Source organism: Bison bison, unplaced genomic scaffold (assembly GCF_000754665.1).
Source record: "Bison bison bison isolate TAMUID 2011002044 unplaced genomic scaffold, Bison_UMD1.0 scf7180017864525, whole genome shotgun sequence".
NCBI lineage: Eukaryota > Metazoa > Chordata > Mammalia > Artiodactyla > Bovidae > Bison > Bison bison.
Window position 1 is genome coordinate 11,193,081 of NW_011495076.1, and position 23,376 is coordinate 11,216,456.

Sequence of the window (23,376 nt, forward strand, 5' to 3'; positions counted from 1 at the left end):
CCAGAGAAATCCCAGGGCTGATCTCCTTCAGAATGGACTGGTTGGGTCTCCTTGCAGTCCAAGGGACTCTCAAGAGTCTTCTCCAACACCACAGTCCAAAAGCATCAATTCTTTGGCGCTCAGCCTTCTTCACAGTCCAACTCTCACATCCATACATGACCACAGGAAAAACCATAGCCTTGACTAGACGGACCTTTGTTGGCAAAGTAATGTCCCTGCTTTTGAATATGTTATCTAGGTTGGTCATAACTTTCCTTCCAAGGAGTAAGCATCTTTTAATTTCACGGCTGCAGTCACCATCTGCAGTGATTTTGGAGCCCCCAAAAATAAAGTCTGACACTCTTTCCACTGTTTCCCCATCTATTTCCCATGAAGTGATGGGACCGGATGCCATGATCTTCGTTTTCTGAATGTTGAGCTTTAAGCCAACTTTTTCATTCTCCACTTTTACTTTCAGATCAGATCAGATCAGTTGCTCAGTCGTGTCCGACTCTTTGTGACCCCATGAATCGGCACGCCAGGCCTCCCTGTCCATCACCAACTCCTGGAGTTCACTGAGACTCATGTCCATCGAGTCAGTGATGCCATCCAGCCATCTCATCCTCTGTCGTCCCCTTCTCCTCCTGCCCCCAATCCCTCCCAGCATCTAATCTTACTGCATTGAAATTATTTCAATTTTTTTGAATTTACCAAACCTAGATTTATGGCCCAGGATGTGATCTATCCTGGAGAAAGTTCTGTGTGCACTTGAGAAAAAGGTGAAATTCATTGTTTTGGGGTGAAATGTCCTACAGATATCAATTAGGTCTAATTGGTCCATTGTATCATTTAGAGCTTGTCCTTCCTTGCTAATTTTCTGTTTAGTTGATCTATCCATAGGTGTGAATGGAGTATTAAAGTCTCCCACTATTATTGTGTTACTGTTAATTTCCCCTTTCATACTTGCTAGCTTTTGCCTTACATACTGTGGTGCTCTATGTTGGGTACATATATATTTATAATTGTTATATCTTCTTCTTGGAGTGATCCTTTGATCATTAGGTAGTGTCCTTCTTTGTCTCTTTTCATGGCCTTTATTTAAAAGTCTATTTTATCTGATATGAGTATTGCTAGTCCTGCTTTCTTTTGGTCTCCATTTGCGTGAAATATCTTTTTCTAGCCCTTCACTTTCAGTCTGTATGTGTACCTTGTTTTGAGGCGGGTGTCTTGTAGACAGCATATATAGGGGTATTGTTTTTGTATCCATTCAGCCAGTCTTTGTCTTTTGGTTGGGAATTCAACCCATTTACACTTAAGGTAATTATTGATAAGTATGATCCCATTGCCATTTACTTTGTTGTTTTGGGTTCAAGTTTATAAAACTTTTCTGTGTTTCTTGTCTAAAGAAGATCCTTTAGCATTTGTTGAAGAGCTGGTTTGGTCATGCTGAATTCTCTCAGCTTTTGCTTTTCTGTAAAACTTTTGATTTCTCCTTCATATTTGAATGAAATGCCTGCTGGGTATAGTAATCTGGGTTGTAGGTTTTTCTCTTTCATCACTTCAAGTATATCTTGCCATTCCCTTCTGGCCTGAAGAGTTTCTGTTGAAAGATCAGTTGTTATCCTTATGGGAATCCCCTTGTGTGTTATTTGTTGCTTTTCCCTTGCTGCTTTTAATATTTGCTTTTTGTGTTTGATCTTCATTAATTTGATTAATATGTGTCTTGGGGTGTTTTGCCTTGGGTTTATCATGTTTGGGACTCTCTGGGTTTCTTGGACTTGGGTGGCTATTTCCTCCCCCAATTTTAGAGAAGTTTTCAACTATTTTCTCCTCAAGTATTTTCTCATGGCCTTTCTTTTTGTCTTATTCTTCTGGGACTCCTATGATTCAAATGTTGGGGCACTTTATATTGTCCCAGAGGTCTCTGAGGTTATCCTCATTTCTTTTAATTCTTTTCTCTTTTATCCTCTCTGCTTCATTTGTTTCCACCATTCTATCTTCCACCTCACTTATCAGCTACCTCAATTATTCTACTGTTGGTTCTCTCCAAAGTGCTTTTGATCTCAATTATTGCATTATTCACTATTGACTGACTTTTATTTTCTTGTTAAAAGGAAAGGTCCTTGTTAAACCTTTCTTGAATCTTCTTAATCCTTATCTCCAGTCTATTTATCTGTAACTCCGTTTTGTTTTCAAGATTTTGAATCATCTTTACTATCACTATTCTGAATTCTTTTTCAGGTAGACTCCATATCTCCTCCTCTTTTGTTTGGTTTGGTGGGCATTTATCATGCTTCTTTACCTGCTGAATATTTCTCTGCCTTTTCATTTTGTTTAGATTGCTGTGTTTGGGGTGGCCTTATTTTATGCTGGAAGTTTGTGGTTCCTCTTTGTTGTGGAGGTTGCTCCCTGTGGGTGGCGTTGGACTAGTGACTTGTCAAGGTTTCCCAGTTAGGGAAGCTTGTGTCGCTGTTCTGGGGGATGGAGCTGGATCTCTTCTCTCTGGAGTGCAATGAAGTGTCCAGTAGTGAGTTTTGAGGTGTCTATGGGTTTGGTGTGACTTTTGGCTGAATGGCGTCCTTTTTCTAAAGTCACTTTTATCTCTTTAAATTTTGGAGTCAATTGAGTTCAAATGTAACTCAGTGCACTCATCTCCCTTATTAGTATTCTTCTTCAGAGAGAGAAAATGATCAAGGAGAGAACTTGAGATGTTTCACTTCATAAAAATGTCTAGCTTTTCTGAGAGTTTGCATTGTCTAAATTGCCCCAAAATAGCTCTACTAGTGAGCATGTACACTTAATTTTGGTCATCTGACTTCAAAATATATACAGGTGACAATAAAACACCACATATTTTAACCTCCTTCCATTTCCTCTTGCATTGATTCATTTTGCTTAGAAAAAAGGAAAATATACTCACTGAGGTTGTGGTTGTCCTTTTTTTGTCTCTCCTTGGCCAAAGCTCGAGTATCTGTTTCTGATCAAAAGGAAAATAATTGAAACAGTACTTATTTCTACCTTACAATCCTTCCAGTCAACAAAATTCAGAAATACAAGTGAAAATATAATATTACTTACTCCAAGTGGTGTAACAAAAATTTTTACAAATATTTAGAAATTTGAAACAACATATTAGTAAGAAGGCAGTGGCAAAACCTATGGGATTTAAATAGTAAAATCTGAATTTGTATTCTGACCCTCCATTTAGTAGCCTTGGGGTCTCAGGTTACCTAAGTTCTCATCTGTGAAGTTGGTATGATACCTACTAAATACCATTATTGTGATTAAAAGAATTAGAGCATACAGTAAATATTAACCTGCTTAATCATTTTTATTAGAATTTTCTCAGAACTTTAAGATTATTCAAAATTATTTCAATCTAAATTTTCACAACCTACATTTTTTTATAAATATTATGATTTCTAAAGTCAAAGAATTGGAACTAACGACATTTCTCATATACCTATCAAACAAATCCATACTTTAAGTAACAGACACTTTATGTGCTATGTGGTTGTTAGCACTTGTGATAGTCAGACTCCAAAATGGCCCACCATGATTCTCATTCATGACAGTCATACTTTTGATGGTTCCCTTCCATACTGAATAGGATCAATCTGTGAAACTGATATAATATTGTGGAAATGATTAGTGTGGCTTTCAAGACTAGGTCATAAAAGACATTTTCAGCTTCCCCTTTGGGTGTTCCTTGAATCACTACTTGTCAGATCATGAGGACACTTGAGCAGCCCTGTGGAGAGTTCTACATGGTAAAGAACCAAGCAGCACTGACTAGGAAGATGTGTGAGTGAACCATCCTGGGAGTGCATCCTCCAGGCAAATATCTGTATCTCTGGCCAACATCTTGACTGCAACCTTACGCAAGGCTCTGAGCTAGAAGCAATTTTATAAATCACTCCTGGATTTCTGAAATATAGGGACTGTGTGAGATAATTAACATTTATTATTTCAATCTGTTAAGTTTGGGGTACTTTGTTATATAGCAATGGATAATTAATACAATGTTCTTTGAATTATTCTAGTTTTAAAATAGAAATATATAAATATATTTATTAAATTTTGATTATTTAAGATTAAATTAATTAATTTTACTCTAAATAATTTGAATGCATAGATATTTTTGAGTCATTTGTTAGATTCCAAGAATAGAAATATTGTATTTATTAAAAATGCTGATATTAACTAAAGAAAAATACTAAAAGATCAATGTTTGAATGCCGAACTAAAAACATGTTACAGAAATTTCTATTAAATTTTATTTTATTTTATGGAGAAACTAACACTAGACTTGTAAGTCAGGAGATCCTTATTTTGATCAACTTCTGCTTCTAATCAGAATACCATTGGGAAATAACTCCTCTGACTACTTCCTAATCTACCTATTGAAGGAACTTGAAAGTGCCCCTGTAATTCCTTCAAGTTGTAACAATTTTGAAATTTATTATTGAAAACAGAGGGGTTTTTACACACTTGAGAAAGTTAAATGTGAATCATGGTATCTGTGAAACAAGTTGAAAAGAGGAAAATCTATTTTTTCCTAATCTATTAATCTGTTATTTTGCAAACATGTTAATAAATTGAATATTTGCAATATCAAAATTAACCTATATTAAGTGAAAGTTAGCTAAGTTAAGTCGTTCAGTCATATCCAACTCTTTGCAACCCCATGGACTGTAGTCGCCAGGCTCATCCATCCGTGGGATTTTCCAGGCAAGAATACTGAAGTGGGTTGCCATTTCATTCTCCAGGGGATCTTCCTGACCCAGCAATCGAACCTGAGTTTCCCACACTGCAGATAGACTCTTTACCATCTGATTCACCAGGGAAGCCCAAAGTGAAAGCGGAACTTAGTCAAACTGTCGTATACATATGACTAGAGGTTATGTGTGTATATTCGTATTTGTCCAATTCCTAAAATCACTGAGTTGAACTGTAAGTTATACTAACTTGTTGCTTGGTTGTTATAAAGGAAAAGAAGGTGGATTTACTCTTGAAATGTTTCCCATTTTAACTACAGTAAGTCTCCTACCTATGAATGAGTTCCTTTCCAAGTAAAAGTCCAATTTGTTTTTTTAGCCTAGGTACCCAACTAACACAATCAGCCCATAGAGTACTGTACTGTAATAGTTTAATAATACTTTTCACACAAATAATACACAAAAATAAAGAAAACATTTTTAATCTCATAGTACAGCACCTTGGAAAATAAAGTAGTACAGTACAATAACTGGCAATTCTTAGCAGTACCAGCTAAATCACATTGCTTCTACACTTGCTTTCAGACATCCTGGACTTGAAATAAAGATACTGTACTACTGTCCTCTATACAGTACTGTACAGTAAAGTACACAAAAGCACAGCCACTTGAAGAGGATGCACACTGTGACAATGTATGCCAGACAAGTGAACTAACTTACATGATTGAACATGCAAACGCAAGTTCACATCTTTGATAGTTTGCAATTTGAAGGTTCATATGTAGAAGACTTACTATAACTATTTTGATAATGTTTCAAAAATTGTCTTTAGATTGGAATTATATGTCACTCATGTCTTACAAAAGTGTTGTTTTGTTTTTTTTTAAAGAAAACTATAAAAGCAGCATTACCTGTAATTTCTCTTTTCATTGGTAGACTACTTGGACAAGAAGCACTTGTAAGGCCCATATTAACTGGCGAAATTTCTTGCTCACCACTATACACATCCAAAATACTTCCAGATACCTTTAAAGGAAAAAATGTAGAAAAGAGCAATTAAGTCTTTGGTGAATATTGATATATTTAGTTGTATTACCTTAAATTGACCAATTGTTAATAGAAACTTGCAATATATAGCATTTTTAATTTTAAACAAAAATGAATATGCATTAACTTTGTAAAATCTTTGGGGAATGCTTGTGGATAAGATATGTTGAAAAAAGCTATTTGTACTTAAGAAAAAGGAAAATTCAGTTCACTCATGAAGAAAAATTTTTATTAATATTTACAAAGTTATGGGCATTTGATCCAGCACAGTACCTGGTTATAAATGAGTAAGATTAAAAATATCACTTTAGACAAAAATCAATATACATATTAGTAAAGCTTGAAAATTCATTACATATCATGAATTAGGCATAATAGTTGAATATTTTGGAAACCTTAATACTATCAGTGCTACCAGCAATTCACAGTCAAGAGGTGTTTTATACTGTTAATTAAGTGAGAAACTTTCCTTCCTGGAAGGCATACTTTTTCTCACTGTACACTTAATGTTCTAGATTATTATAAATATCCAGCTGGTAACCAAAAGTAGTCTAAAACTGCTTTGCCTCAAGTGGATATAGGGTATATCTAATTACAGCAACACTGCAATTCTTAAAGTGCTCCTTGGGAGCAATTTTTCAGAAAGCTAAGATGCTTTATACACAATTCAAAATTTTATTGAAAATGTGCTTATTGATTGATCTCCTAAGAAAATTAAATTTAAATAATATTCACAACTCAAGTTAATATTTATTATTCCAGAACAACCTATATTTAAAATACAAGATTTGAACATTTAAAATATTTCCATTCTAGTTATCTTTATTTCATTTCTGGGAAGTCAATCAAGAGCCGAATAAGCAGTACCTGTTTTCTTTCCTTTAAGAAATTATCAAACAAAGCTATATTCAGATTATTATGGAAACTTGAACTCTTTATTCCCATTTTTTGTAGAACTCCAAGCTGAAGGAAATTTTTTTAATACTTATAAAATCAGACTGAAAATAATCGAAGAAAGGACACATGAAGACAAAAATTAGTTTCTGAAATAATAATCTATTAAATTATGTGATTAATATTGTATATTTCCGAGGGAAAAATACTTGGAAAATACAGTGGAAATCAGGCTAATATACAAGTGTATATGCATATCAACAAGAACATTATAGATTGCATATGGTATTATGACGCATGTTTTCATATATTGGTTCTCTTCATTATTTACTCTGTGAGGACTCCTCATCTTTATTTTATATAAATTCATTGATTATATAACAATGAAGGACAGGGAAGTCTGGTATGCTGCATTCCATAGAGTCGCAAACAGTTGGATATGACTAAGTGACTGAACAACAACAACATTGTTTTAAAATGTGTTTTTGCATCTTGGATATTAGAAGTGAGCTACTGAGATATTTATTCCCTCTCAATTTTCTTATCTGAAAAGTAGGGACAAGAAAACCTATCAAATTGGATAAATGATGAGTGTAAGTATCAAAATAATACAATTAGAAAGAAATTCTAGAAGCACACATTTCCTTAACATGTGAGTCATTTAGCTATATATGTAGAATTTTAAAGCTTCCAGGTCTTTTTTGAAAACCCTGTTGGTTATAAGTGGAGGCATCACCAACCTGAATTGTACATTTGCACTGTGCCTTTGAGAAACATAATGACATGCTGAACAAAAAGACAGGGAGGGAGAAAGAAGGGGGAAGGAACTAGGAAAAGGGCATTTTTCTCTAAAGAGCTTGAAATCAGATAGATTCAATGCAGCGGTAGCAAACAGTAGAAATGTTTAAGAGGAGCCATATTACATTTGCACTGCAACAATAAAGTGATAGGTTCCTAGCTAAAACATTACACTGGGTTATTATTACTTGGTCAGAGAGTACCCAATGTATTTTTCTGTAGAAATGGGGCTGGAGTTCTGATAATGAATTCAATCCTGCTTAACTGTGGGTCTATTGCATCTTCTCCTGATCTTCGGTTGTTCTTCAGTTGCTCCAGTAGTGTCTGACTCTGCAACCCTGTAGACTGCAGCATGCCAGGCTTCTCTGCCCTTCACCATGTCTCAAAGTTGATCAGACTCATGTCCATTGAGTCAGTGATGCCATCCAAACATCTCATCCTCTGTCATCCTCTTCTCCTCATGCCTTCTATCTTTCCCAGCATCAGGATATTTTTCAGTGAGTCATCTCTTTGAATCAGGTGACCAAAGCATTGGAGCTTCAGGTTCACCATCAGTACTTCTGATAAACATTCAGGATTGATTTCCTTTAGGAGTGACTGGTTTAGTTTCTTGCAGTCCAAGGAACTCTCAAGAGTCTTCTCCAACACCACAGTTCAAAAGCATAATTCTTTGGTGCTCAGCCTTCTTCAGGGTCCAACTCTCATATCAACACACGACTACTGGAAAAACCATAGCTTTGACTAGATGGACCTTAGTCAGCAAAGTAATGTCTCTGCTTTTTAATACACTGTCCAGGTTGGTCATAACTTTCCTTCCAAGAAGCAAGTGTCTTCTAATTTCATGGCTTCAGTCACCATCTGCAGTGATTTTACAACCCAAGCAAATAAAGTCTCTCACTGTTTCCATTTATTCTCCATTTGCCATGAAAAGATGAGACTGGATGCCATGATCTTAGTTTTTTGAATGTTGAGTTTTAAGCCAACTTTTTCATTCTCCTCTTTCACTTTCATCAAGAGGCACTTAGTTCCTCTTCACTTCCTGCCATAAAGGTGGTGTCATCTGCATATATGAGGTTATTGATATTTCTCCCTGCAATCTTGATTCCAGCTTGTGTTTCATCCAGCCTGGCATTTTGCATGATGTATTCTGCATATAAGTTCAATAAGCCAAGTGACAGTATACAGCCATGATATATTCCTTTCCCAATTTTGAGCCAGTCCATTGTTCCGTGTCCAGTTCTAACTGCTACTTCTGAACCTGCATACAGGTTTCTTAGGAGGCAGATAAGGTGGTCTGGTATTCCCATCTCCTTAATTTTCCACAATTTGTTGTGATCCACAGGGTCAAAGGCTTTAGCGTAGCCAATGAAGCAGAAGTAGATGTTTTCTGGAATTCTCTTGCTTTTTCTATGATCCAATGTTGGCAATTTGATCGCTGGTTCCTCTACCTTTTTGAAATTCAGCTTGAACATCTGGAAGTTCTAAGTTCACTTAGTGTTGAAAGGCTAGCTTGGAGAAGTTTGAGCATTACTTTGCTAGTGTATGAAATAAGTACAATTGTGCAGTAGTTTGAGCATTCTTTGACATTGTCCTTCTTTGGGATTGAAATGAAAACTGACCTTTTCCAGTCCTATGGCCACTGCTGAGTTTTCCCAATTTGTTGGCATATTGAGTGTAGCACTTTCATAGCATCATCTTTCAGGATTTGAAATAGCTCAGCTGGAATTCCATCACCTCACTAGCTTTGTTCATAGTGATGCTTCCTAAGGCCCACTTGACTTCCCACTCCAGGATGTCTGGCTCTAGGTGAGTGATCACACCATCATGGTTATCTAGATCATTAATATCTCTTTTGTATAGTTCTGTGTATTCTTGCTACCTCTTCTTAATATCTTCTGCTTATGTTAGGTCCATATCATTTCTTTATTCTTTATTTCTTTATTACCATATCTTTATTATACCTTTATTGTGCCCATCTTGGCATGAAATATTCCCTTGATATCTCTAATTTTCTTGAAGAGATCTCTAGTCTTTCCCATTCTATTGTTTTCCTCTATTTCTTTTCATTGATCACTGAGGAAGGCTTTCTTGTCTCTCCTTGTTATTCTTTGAAACTCTGCATTCAGATGGGTATATCTTTCTTTTTCTCCTTTGCCTTTCACTTGTCTTCTTTTCCCAGCTATTTGTAAGGCCTTATCAGACAACCATTTTGCCATTTTGCATTTCTTTATCTTGGGGATGGTTTTGATCACTGTCTCCTATACAATGTTACAAACCTCTGTCCATAGTCCTTCAGGCACTCTGTTCTATCAGATGTAATCCCTTGAAATTATTGGTCACTTCCACTGTATAATTGTAAGGGATTTGATTTAGGTCATACCTGAATGGCTTAGTGGTTTTCCCTACTTTCTTCAATTTCAGGATGAATTTTGCAATATTCATGATTTGAGCCACAGTCAGCTCCCAGTTTGTTTTTACTAACTGTATAGAGCTTCTCTATCTTCCACTGCAAAGAATATAATCAATCTAATTTCGGTACTGACCATCTGGTGATGTCCACGTTAGAGTCATCTCATGTGTTGTTGGAAAAGGGTGTTTGCTATGACCTTGGTTGTTGTCTAATTTATACCCTGAAGCATAATGATTAATATCCTATTTAATTTTATGTTGTAGGTACTATTCTATTTCATGTGAATGGCTAATTACTTTTTAAATATCATTAGACAATTGGTTTCAATTTCAAAATATGTAATATATTTCACATAATCTAAAGAGCCTTTTCTCCATTCAAAGATATGAGTAAAATGTTAGTGAAAATTTAAAGATTACATGCATATCAGAAAAGGCTTACAAACCAAAGTTATAATCTACTTAGGTATTAAAGTCTAAGTCTTGGCTTTATCTTACAGACTAGTAGGCAACCAGATAGATATTTTATAAAGAAATATTTATTATTCTGGTTAAAAATTATTACTTTTTTCAGTAAAGCAAAATCATTGACATAGCAATAGGGAAATATAAGTATTAGAAACAAACTCACAAATTTTAAAAACACCTAGTAAATAATTTATTATAAAATATTTTCAGCAAGGTAGAACATATCTTGTCTTTTCTTAAGACAATTCTTTCTTGTAGACAAAAGTGAATGCTTGATCTAAGAAATTGTTTTGAAGTGAGAAGTGACCAAAAGTGATTCCTGGTGTCGAAAATTCTCTACCCTAGATTTTTCACATCTCCCTACTAAGTTCATAGAGACTGAAATGGACTGAGAACTGGTCTTCCTGTACAAACACTACCTTTCACAGTAGCCAAAATTCCCTAAAGAAAATGAGCTTACAGGTCAAAATATCAAAGCATTCAAGAAAAATGATTATTTTAAAAGTTAAGCAACATGTAATGTTAGAAATAACATCAAAAGCAAAAATTTTAGAAATAAAAAAAGATTACATGAAACCAAGTTTTAAAAATTGATCTAATACATACTTTAATGAAATAAAGGATGATGTTTGCAATAATTTATAATCTAAAATGGAGCTTCCCTGGTGGCTTTGTGGTAAAGCATCTGCCTCCTAATTCAAGAGATGTGGGTTTGATCCCCGAATTGGGAAGATTCCCTGGAGAAGGAAATGGCAACCCACTCCCGTACTCTTGCCTAGGAAATCCCATGGACAGATAAACCTGGTGGGCCACAGTCCATGGGGTCACAAACGTGTCAAACACTGCTGAGTGACTAAATAACAACAGTAATAATCAAAAATAAGAACAAATAAATATAAAAATGGCCAAAGTGATCATGAAGAAATAGGAGACATGAAAATATAATACCTGAAAAAAGAAGAAAACCATAAAATGGAAAAATAGCATAATACATAAGCTGAGAAAGAAATAAAGGAATTAGTAAATTATAAAAACCAAATTAATCTCTCAGAAGGATGAAGGACCAAGAAACCAAACATATAAAATAAAATCTAATTAGTATGAAGGACAGAATTATTAGAACTAAAATATAGATAGGTATTAAGAGAGTCAGGGAGAAAAAAAATAAAAATTGGAAGGAAGAAAATACTTTAAGAAAGAATAGATATGCATTCCAGAATTAACACTAAGTCAAAGATGAAACTATTGTCTTTAATCTCATCTTATTTTGTTGTTTCATTTTGACTTAAAAATCAAAGGGACTATAGAATATCAAAGAAGAAAAACCTACATCCTGTAGGTTTAAACTTAGGAATGTACAATGACAGAAAATGTATGAGCATAATAGTAAGAAGAGATTATGTTCAAAGGAATAAGAATCTTATTAACATAAACATTTTAAATAGCAAAATGAATGAAACAAGAAAGTAAATGAAAAGATCTTAAAGCACAGTTTTATATCCAGCCCAATATCATCTACATCTGAGGTCATGATTAAAAATATGCTGAGAAATATAAAGTGCTTAAGAATGCTTACCCACAAATACAAACACTGAAGACAGTTTGGGAAGAAGTAAATATGATATAAATAAATAAAACATGTTATAAATAGAATATTAAACATCTTGGTAAAGTGGCTGCAGTCTAAAAGAAAATAGGAGAATCAAGATAATAAAATAAACTATATAACCACCTGAACTGCCTCTTGAGAAATCTATATGTAGGTCAGGAAGCAATAGTTAGAACTGGACATGGAACAACAGACGGGTTCCAAATAGGGAAAGGAGTACATCAAGGCTATATATTGTCACCCTGCTTATTTAACTTATATGCAGAGTACATCATGAGAAACACTGGGCTGGAAGAAGCACAAGCTGGAATCAAGATTGCCGGGAGACATATCAATAACCACAGATATGCAGCTGACACCACCCTTATGGCAGAAAGCGAAGAAGAACTAAAGAGCTTCTTGATGAAAGTGAAAGAGGAGAGTAAAAAAGTTGGCTTAAAGCTCAACATTCAGAAAAGTAAGATCATGGCATCTAGTCCTATCACTTCATGACAAATAGATGGGGAAACAATGGAAAAAGTGACAGACGTTACTTTTGGGGGCTCCAAAATCACTGCAGATGGTGACTGCAGCCATCAAATTAAAAGACCTTTGCTCCTTGGAAGAAAAGTTAGGACCAATCTAGACAGCATATTAAAAAGCAGAGACATTACCAACAAAGGTCCATCTAGTCAAAGCTATGGTTTTTCCAGTAGTTATGTATGGATGTGAGAGTTGGACTATAAAGAGAGCAGAGCACCGAAGAATTGATGCTTTTGAACTATGTTGTTTGTAGAACTCTTGAGAGTCCCTTGGACTGGAAGGAGATCCAACCAGTCCATCCTAAAGGAAATCAGTCCTGAATATTCATTGGAAGGACTGACGCTGAAGCTGAAACTCCAATACTCTGGCCACCTGATGCAAAGAACTGACTCATTAGAAAAGACCCTGATGCTGGGAAAGATTGAAGGCAGGAGGAGAAGGGGATAATAGAGAACGAGATGGTTGGATGGCATCACGGATTCAATGCACATGAGTTTGAGTAAACTCAGGGATCTGGCGATGGACAGTGAGGCCTGGCGTTCTGCAGTCCATGATGTCGCAAAGAGTCGGACACGACTGAGCACCTGAACTGAACTGATATAACCATATAACTCCATATTAAATCTAGATAGTATCAGTATGATAGGGTTGGAGTAGTAAGGAAGTGAATGAATGTAAAAGTGGTAAAAAGGAAAAAAGTACTAAAAAAAAATGTTAAAATATGTGTCACACATAATAAAAGAAATGAGAAATACAGGTGAAAAATATCAATAGTGATAATAAATGTAAATAGATCAAATTCCTCAGCTAAAAGTTTGATAGTTCAGTTAAAAAGATAGTGTTTAGATCTATGTAGCTTACAAGAGACACAGCTGCATTACAAAAGGACACACAAGATTGAAAATTAAAAGATGGGAAAATATATGCCCAGCAAATTATAAACATAGGAAGCTGATGCAGCTATATTAATATCAGAAAAAATAGACTAAAATTAGAAAAATTATTAGGGCTAGAGATAGTCACTATCTAAAAATAAAGAATTCAATTCTCCAAAAAGGCACAGCAATTATAAGCAGATGTGTACCTAATAAAATAGAGAAGACTATAACATTTTCAAGAAACATACCATCTGCATTTTGTACAAATATTTCCAGACAGTAGAGACAATAGGGAAACATAGTATTGGAAGCAAATATGAAGCAGAATGTTTAAATTACAAGGAAAAATGAATAAAGCCATTAAAGTAGTGAGAGATTTCAAGATATTTCTTCCTATTTTTGAAAGGTCAAGTAGACAAAAATAATCAGTAATGTTCTAGTTGTGAACAATAAAAGTGAAATCTTGTCCTAGTAGACATGTATATAGTTCTGTATCTAAAAAGTACAGAAAACACATATTTTCCAAGTACATACAGAACATATATAAATATTGATCACCAAAAACATCACCAAAAACAAAAACAAAAAAAATGAAAAACTTCAAAAATTTCATTGAGTCCTTGATTCAAGAGTAAAGACAAATCACATTGGAATTCAAAAATAAATGAAAGATACAGAAAACACATGTAAGGAAACTTTTGGAATTTGGCAAACTAGTATTTTGAAGGAAATTTATACCCTTAAATATGAGAAAAAATAGATAAAATTTTGATATTTGATAGACTGAGTGTATTTCTCAAGAAGTCAGAAAAATCACCAAAAAAACCCAAAGCAAGTAAAACAGTAATATAAGATCATAAATCAGTGAAAAACAAAACAATGCAAAAGACAAAATTTTGTTTTGTTTTTTCAGTTAGCAAACTTGACAGGCCTCTTGTAAGACTAAAGGAATAAAGACTAAACAAATGATATTTTAAATCAAAGAGGGATATAACCATAGTACAACTTAGATTTATGTTTTTTCCTCAAGGATCAGGAACAAACAAGACCAGGATACCTGCTTTCACCACTTCTTTTTAACACAGTATTGGAAGTCCTAGCCACAACAATTAGTCAAGGAAAAGAAAGTCATCCAAACTGAAAAGGCATAAGTAAAAATATCTTTGTTCACAGATGACATGATCTTACATTTAGAAAATCATGAGATTCATACATACACATACACACACACAACAGTATGAAAGCTAATACATGAATTCAGCAAAGTGGCAGAATAAAAAATCAACATGCAAAAATATGTTGCATCTTTATACACTAACAATGAACAATCTGGAAAGGATATTAAGAAATCAATTTCATGTACAATAACATCAAAAAGAATAAAATACTTGGGAATAAATTTAACCAAGGAGGAAAAGACTTAGATACCAAAAACTAAAAAATACATTGCTTAAAGAAATTAAAGAAGACATAAATAAATGGAAAGATATCTCATGTTTTTTGATGAGAAGACTTAGTATCAGTAAGAGGGCAGTACTGTCCAGAGCAATCAACAAATGCCTCCAATCCATATTAAAATCCTAACAGTGGTTTTTGCAAAAATATAAAAACCCACACTAAAATTCATATGAAGTCTCATGGGACCCTGAATAGTAAAAATTACCTTGAAAAGAACTAAGTTGGAGGGCTTAAATTTCCATATTTCAAAACAAAATGTTTGTTTATTACAAACATTTTGTTATAAACCAAAAAACATTTTGTTATAAACAAAATGTTTATTACAAAACAATTGTAATAAAGAGTGTGGCACTGACATAAAGACAGACATGTAGAGAGTGGGGTAGAGAGTCCATAAATTATTACTCAAATATATGGTCAAATGATTTTTGGTAAGGTACCAAGGCTATTCAATAGGGAAAGGACAAATTCTTCAACAAATAATCTTGAAAAAACTAGACAGCCATATGCAGAAGGAAGTTGGACTCTTAGACCATAAACAAAATTTACTCAAAATGGATCAACAACTTTATATGAGTTAAGGGTATAACTTTCCTAGAAAAGATAAGGGAGAATCTTCATAAAAAATTTGGTTTGGTGATGATTTTATAGGTATAATATCAAAATCACAGGCAACAGCAACAACCAAAACAGATAAACTGGATTTCATAAAATTTAAAACTTTTGTACATTAAAGGACACTATCAAGTCAAATTTATACAGATAGAAAGGAGAATAAAGGCTATTAAAGTCTGGAGATAAGGAAAATAGGGAGTTATTATTTAATTGGTGACACTGTTTTCTGTTTGGAAGAATGAAAAATCTCTGTGAGTGTATAGTGATAATGGTTGCACAACATTGTGAATCTATGTTATGGCACTGAACTGTACACTTTAAAATGTTTAGGATGGCAAATTTTATGCTAAACATATTTTACCATAATAAAAAAGAGAAGAGAGATTACCTATAATAATTTTCTAATAACTGAATGCCTAGGTGAAATACATAAATTTCTAGAAAAACATTATTTAGTAGAACTGACTACAAATAATTAATAGCTTGAATAGTCTTATGATTACTGAAGAAATAAAAAATACTTTAAACATATTACACAAGAAAATATCTGGATTAGACAGTTTTATGGGCAAGACTGCCACATTTTCAGGAAACATGCCATCTCAATTTTGTACAAACATTTCCAGACAATAGAGACAAGACAGAATATGTTCCAATTCATTGAGACTGAAACCATATAAAAACATTATAAGAAAAAATATTACAGACCCATTTTAATCATGACTATAAATCTTAAGCAAAATATTATTACGTATTTAAATTCAAGAGAATATAAACAAGGTAACTTGTCATAATCAAATTGGGTTTCCCATAAATATATTTTATGATGTTAAGAAAGAAAAAGAAACCATATGATCATCTCGGTAGATTTAAAAAACTATCTGATAAAATTCAACCCCATTTATTAAAAAATATTAGTTTGTGAGAAGGCAACAATTTTCAATAATAGAAAAATATTTCTTTGCCTGTTTAAAATCAGTACTTCCCTATGAGAATTAATTGTTCATATATCCATTTACTCTCATCAGGCCAAATACAATAAAGGACATCATAAATGATCTGACCTAAATTCCACACGTGTTTTTTTCTGTTTGGCTTCTTCCCTCTCCATATATTAGATCCAATCTATTACCCAGTTATGATATTTTTTTCTTTTGAGTTATTTTGTTCATTGTTGTTCAGTCACTAAGTTGTGTCTAACTCTTGGCGACCCCATGGACTGCAGCACACCAGGCTTCTCTGTCCTACACTAACTCCTGAAAAGTGAAAATGAAAGTCGCTCAGTTGTGTCCCAATCTGCAACCCCATGGACTACAGTCCATGGAATTCTCCAGGCCAGAATACTGGAGTGGGTTGCCTTTCCCTTCTCCAAGGGATCTTCCCAACCCAGGGATCAAACCCAGGTCTCCTGCATTGCAGGTGGATTCTTTACCAGATGAGCCACAAGGGAAGCCCAAGAACACTGGAGTGGGTAGCTCCCTTCTTCTGTGGATCTTCCTGACCCAGGAATTGAACCGGGGTCTTCTGCATTCTAGGTGGATTCTTTACCAACCGAGCTTTGAGAGACACTAACTCCTGGAGTTTGCTCAAATTTATTGAGTGGGTGATGCTACCTAATCATCTCATCCTCTGCCACCCCCTGCTCCTTTTGCCTTCAATCTTTCCCATCATCAGGGTCTTTTCCAATGAGTTGGCTCTTCACATCAGGCCTGTCAAAGTATTGGAGATTCAGCATCAGTCCTTCCAACGAATATTCAAAGTTGATTTTCTTTAGTACTGACTGATTAAAACATTGGTCAGTTTAAATTTTCTTCCATACTCTCACATCTCAAGATCCTCAAGGCCTTCAGCCTAAATTATGTCCTTCCTTCCAGCATCCCTCCATCCCTCTCAATTAGTTCCCAAATGCTCCTCTCACACAAACATGTTTTGAAATACAACTTTCTTCTGATCTCTCCTAGCTCAAAAACATGAAATCTAAGTCTTTCCCCTCATATAGCTCATATATTAAGCTCATACATTAAGCTCAAACGCTCATGTCTAGTTTTCAAAAGCTTCATTCAATGGTCCCACATTATCTAGTCAATATTATTTACTACTACTAACAAGTTCTGAAAGATTTCTCATCACCACAAACAAATATGTAGACTATGTCCAAAAATAGATTTTCCATTCCAGTGGGAGGGAGGAAGAAAGAGAATAGAATGTTGTCAAATGGAACCTATGAATCCACATATGAAGAATTTTTTAAACATAATAAAATACAAGCATTATCATAACATATATATGCAAAGTCATAGACAGTTGAGTTTTTATTATATGCCCGATATTCAGCTAAGCATGTCTCATAGTAATAACAAATAGCAGAATTTCAAGTAATCTTTATAACAACTTTATGAGTGAAGTTTCATAGTTCCCATGTTAAATATAAATAATTAAAAGTCTGAAAAAATAAGTAATTATCTCAAGATCATACACTTGTAATAAATAGAAGACTTAGGGTTAAAATTTAGGTCTAACACAGAGGCTAGATTCTTTACTACCTATCTTATCGTGGAAGGGATCCTGCCTTAACATTTTTAATTGTAAAAAGTATTTTGAAAACTCAAAATGTTGGAAGCCATTGGAGAATATTTATCTCAGTGTTATTCTTTGCCACTGCTATTTTCTGCACCTCAAATGTCCTCATACCTTCTTTAAATATCAAAATACAATCTACAGGCTCAACTTAAGATTCAAACCATCTCCAACACTCTCCCTAATGGCATCCTGGTTTAATATTTTTCTTCACCAAAACACTATAGTACTGGAAAACCGACCACAAATTTAATAATTTAATTTGTTTTTATTGTTGCACCCCTCTTCATTTATAATCACTCATCAAGGGAGAGGGTACCATAGTATATACTCATCATGTTTCTGAAAATTGATTATCTAAAACCGATAATTTTCTGGAGATATATCTGTGCTCATTTGTATGTGTATAGATACATATATATACACACATACACAATATGCATATATATTACATATGTGTGTGCATGTCGTGTGTATGATGTATCTGTCTCCCAGATAATCTCATTATAAATACGGAAAAAGAAATAAAATCATCTATATACTTACATATTATATTTCCAGATAATTTTTCAGAATAAATACAAAAAGAAAAAAACTTATAAATCCATACCTAGATGTGCATATGTGATATCTATATTTCTATATCTATACCAGATATTTAGTGGGAGTCTCATGGGAAAATGAGGGGAAATTTTAAGTTGTTTGGATTCCCTATTTTGCTTTTCTCTGAAGACATTTATTGTGAATGCAAAATGGCAAAACTGAACATTAAACTATTCGATAGAATAACTGGCGGCATAGAAAGAAGATAAACTTCAGGAATAAAGAGTGAGCACTGTAGGACTGCATATATCACACAATGTAAGCACACACAAAAACTGGCACTTAAAAGATTATTTTATTTCCTTTTGTGTGTTTATTCATTTAAACATGGTAAACTAGATTTTTCCAGTTTTAGGACACTCACAATTGATCTTTCTCTGACTTTATTTTCTTTGTTGAAGCAGGGCTATGAGGTTTGAATGATAAACATTGAAAAGAGAAGTCCCACTGAGTTATTATTTTTTTGTTCTATTATAAGTGAATAAAAATAATCTGTTGGGCGGGAGTGGGAGATTCCTTTCCTTGACCAGCTGGCTCAAAACACAAATAGAAAAGATAAAATACAAAACAGAGAATAGTAACATAGAAACTGCTTTTGCATCATATATTTCTTATGTATAAGAAATCTATTTTTTGTATATATACATAATCTACTTAGTACTAAATTAATGAGAATAGTAATTTAACGTAAACACTACAACAAATAATTAATGGAACCCTCACTTTTTGAAAACAAGTTCAAATAAAAGAGCATTTTAAACAATTTTTAACTAGACTACAAAAATATTTTTACTATAGCCAGAGCATTAAAAAACTATCTTGTAAGAAAACAAGCTTGTCAATACAGCAGATTATAAATTACACTTTCAAAGCTCAACTTCTACATACCTTATTTTATTGACTATTAGTTTATAAACTTTAAATTCAGTATTTAAGGTGGTTTCATCTCCAAACATTGAAAGAATTCCAAAATGCACTTGCTCACCAGTTTTAACTTTGAAGTGTCTATAACCTTCACAATAGCAATGTTTTTCTCTTTCTCCTTCATCATTTTCTTTTCCTTACACTTGCAAACAATAACTGGGAGAGCTGTGCAGAAACTTCTAAGGTGAACTTTGGTTCTTCCTTGGACTTTAAGTCTAATCTGGTCTAGACTGTGATTGACAAAAGCTTGCTTGCTGGTGTTACGCAGTCCTTTCAAGTTCCAACCAAGCACAGGGGGTTGTTAATATTTACTCAATCTCTGTCTCTGAAATAGTCTTGAACTATAATAGTTTACTGAGCTTTCCAAGTGCCACCAGCATTTACAAAGCTATGATTGAAAAATACCCATCTATGATAAAATAAATAAGTTACTATGCACAACCATCTTTGAAAGGAAGAGGTGAAATGAAGACCAAAGGGTAGAAGTTACAGAGAGACAGGTTTAAACTCAGAAGCTAACAATTCTTTGGCTGGAATGTGGCAGAGGGTCAGATCAGGCTAAGGTCCCTTCAGATCTTAAGATTTTTACAGTTCTATGAAATGACTTCCTTCTGAAGCTGCTAGTGCCGCAGAGTGGGTAAGATTATTGCATCTGGTATCATACAGGATTGGATTCAAACCCCTACCCTGACATTCACTAACTGTATGAGCTTGAGTGAGTTACTGAACTTCTCTAAGCCTCTTTTCTTATTTGTAAAATGCTAATAGGTAATAGTTTCTATCTCACATGATTGTTGTAGTAATTAAATTTTCATGAAAAGTGTTTTACACAATTCTTGTCCCACAGCAAGTACCCAAGACATAGTAGCTATCACTACTGTTATCCTTATTGCTGCTTATGGCCATTTAAAAAATTTCTAAATGGTAATGCATAATGGAAACAACTTTTAAAAATATTATGTCTGAATTTTAAAATATTTATTTCGTGTGTATTTGCTGAGCACCTATCATTTGTTAGGCATTGTACTGGGTGCTGAGAATAAACTGATGAACAGGTCACTCGCTCAGCTTTAGGGACACAGCAATGAAAAGGCAGACAAAATCACCAACTTTAAGGAGTTCACATTCTAGGGGTGGGAACAGACAATAAATGGGTAAATAATACAATAAACCAAATAATTTTTGCAACTCTAATCCTAACCATCAGAGGGAATTAAATAAGATACAGATGTAGGATGTGTGGGATGGGGTCTTTCTGCTAGGGTTATTGCGGAAGGCCTCTCTGACAAGTTGATATTGACTAAAGATCTGAAGCATAAAAAGACAGTCATGCAAAGATCTGGGACAAAACTATTCCAAGCCTAAAAAAGGAAGTTCAGTAGTCTTAAAATGATAACATGCATGTCACATTCAGTGAGCAGGAAGAAGGCTATCAAGACCAGAGCCTAAAGTTAAAGGGAAGTGCTGACTATGAAGTGTCTTGGTTATACTCTGAGGATTTCAGGAAGTTAGCAGAATGTTAGGCAAGGAGAAACAGGATCTGATTTTTGCTGTGTGAAGATCATTCTGGCTGCTGTGTGATCCACAGCTGTACAGGGGACAGAAGTAGCAGAGAAATTAGGCTGGAGTCAGTTTCTGACATTCAAGTAAGAGACGATGATGGCCTGGAAAAGGGTTTCAGTAGAGCAGCTGCTAAGTTGTGGAAATCAGGAAATCTTGGATCCTGATTAGAACAGCATACTGATAAATGTGGGGATGTTGGAGTAAGAGAATGAAGAAAAATGACTTTTTTGAGGGAGGGTAGTTCTAGATAGGTAGGGAGGGGAACAAAAACTTCTTTTCAGTAATATTAAGTCTGAGATCTCTGTTGGAAAAACAAAAGATGTTAGAGTAGTAGTAAGACATGTGAATCTAGCATTAGGGGAGAGAGCTAGGCCAGAGAAATGTTGAGATTACTGACGGAACATACAGGTACATGAGAAAAGAAAATTAAATTCTGAGCCTAAGAGCACTTTAGCATCTAGAAGTCTATTAGAAGAGAAAGAACCAGAAAGGTGGATGAAAAGGCAAAAAATACGGTGCCACAGAATCCCAATTAATACTTCAAGAAGGAGAGAGTGGTCAACCATGGCAAAGGCCACAAAGAAATCAAGTGTGGTGAGGGTGGAGAATTTACTATTGGCTTCAGTATTGGTTGGTTTTAAGAGCTCTTTTGGAATCATAAGGGACATAGCTGTACTGGACAGTAGAGAAGGGGAGGTGAGGAAATGGAACCAGGGTGAAAATGGAAGCAGAGACATTTGGGAGGGAGGTAGCAGAGTCATGAAATGGTATGGTAGCCAGAGAGGAACTGTATCCAAAGGCAATCCTTTGATTTGGTTTGTTTTTGAGGAATCTTAATAAAGGCAAGTGTAATGCTGATATTTGTAATCCAATACATCATAATAGACTAATGACATAGGAGGAGCTGCTATTCAAAGAGGGAAGTATTTGCGAAGGTAAGAATTAGTGGGATCTTAGGACACAAGTAGTTGGACTAGTTTTAGATTATGAGCTGGGCCAATTCGATTCAAATAGAAGTGATGGCAGAGAAAATCAAAACAGATACTGGTGGTTTTGTAGAATTTGTGATACAAAGCTAACAAGTGAGTCCTGATCTGATTGCATATATTTTCTCTCTGAAATATGTTGTGATAGAGAAATCAGCTAGAACATGGAGAATGGTGGAGATTTGAGAAGAGAAAGTAGATTAATGTTGTCTCATTTAATGAGAATTTTAACCAAGGAATAGCTGTAGTATTGTCTGGTAGTAATGAAAGCCCCTGTGAAATTTTGGTGATTGGAGGTGAGTACTATGAGCAATGTAGTGAAATTTTATCCATTCAGCTGCTCAGGTAAAGATGTGGAATAAGATGAAAAATAAGTTTAGTCAGGGTTGGGCTTTTGTCAGGAAAAGAAAATGAAGAAAAATGGGGATATGTTAAGAGTGTTTGCAAAAGAAATGGTTATAGTGCTTAACCAAGAATAGGTTAAGGAAGAAATTTTCAAAATGTCATGAGTGGGAAATAATAGCTATTGAAAAGAGTGATAGAGTCAATTAACTTGGAGTCTCCACAAGCTTGAGCAATTGTTGAAGTAAGAAATTAGACTAGGCGCACTGAAAAAAAAAAAGGAACATAATGGTTAAAAAATATGAAAGAAAAATGCTATAGAATAGAAATATACATAATGAGATCTGGGACATCATCATGTGAAGGATGGCTGGATAGTGAGGAGAGAAATACCATTGACCCCAAGAAGACTGAGAAACTGAGAGGTTTGTTGTTGATGAAAGCACAGCTGATTTGGCTGAATGTTTCTTGCACTTTGGGTCTTTTCAGTCCAATTTACACAATTGTTGTAGTAAGAACTAACTGGCAAGTAGCTAGATCTCTTGTTTAAATAGAAATTAAGAGGTAACTTCTCCTTAACTATTCTGAGTCTAGTCACTAATCGCACACTATTCATTTCTGTGTCAGAAATACTTGCACTAAGTTGAACTATGAAAACCCTGAACTATTCCCTTCAATCTGGGGGAATCTGAAGGACCCCACAAGTGGCCCAAGCTAGCCCAGAGCAGCTTCCAAGCTTTCCACCAACAGAAATTAGAATATGAGTTAACTCATGTTAACTCATTTTAGTTACTCTTACTCTATGCGGTGGTCCTGGGATAAATCTTGGCTAAGTGACACTCAAGATTTTCTGTTTAAGTCACAGAAAAGAACTCCAAAGTGACTAATAGCACAGTCAATAGAGTGCCCCAGTTGTTGTTTAGTCACTAAGACTAAACCACGGGGTTTCGAGACCCTGTGGACTGCAGCCCACCAGGTTCCTCTGT

General features: G+C 34.6%; 1 protein-coding gene across 4 annotated transcripts in view; it reads right to left on the minus strand.

The window, feature by feature from the left end:
* TFEC (transcription factor EC) overlaps positions 1 to 23,376 on the minus strand; it is a 96,146-nt gene that overhangs the window by 17,752 nt on the left and 55,018 nt on the right. For 3 of the 4 annotated variants that reach the window (XM_010831201.1, XM_010831199.1, XM_010831202.1), the window contains 2 exons: positions 5,609 to 5,723; positions 2,900 to 2,956 (listed from right to left, as the gene is read on the minus strand). In XM_010831201.1, the coding sequence (XP_010829503.1) occupies positions 2,900 to 2,956; positions 5,609 to 5,723 (172 nt within the window). Of the gene's footprint in view, positions 1 to 2,899; positions 2,957 to 5,608; positions 5,724 to 19,560; positions 19,888 to 23,376 lie in introns of those variants that run through there. The other variant, XM_010831203.1, reaches the window with a different exon arrangement.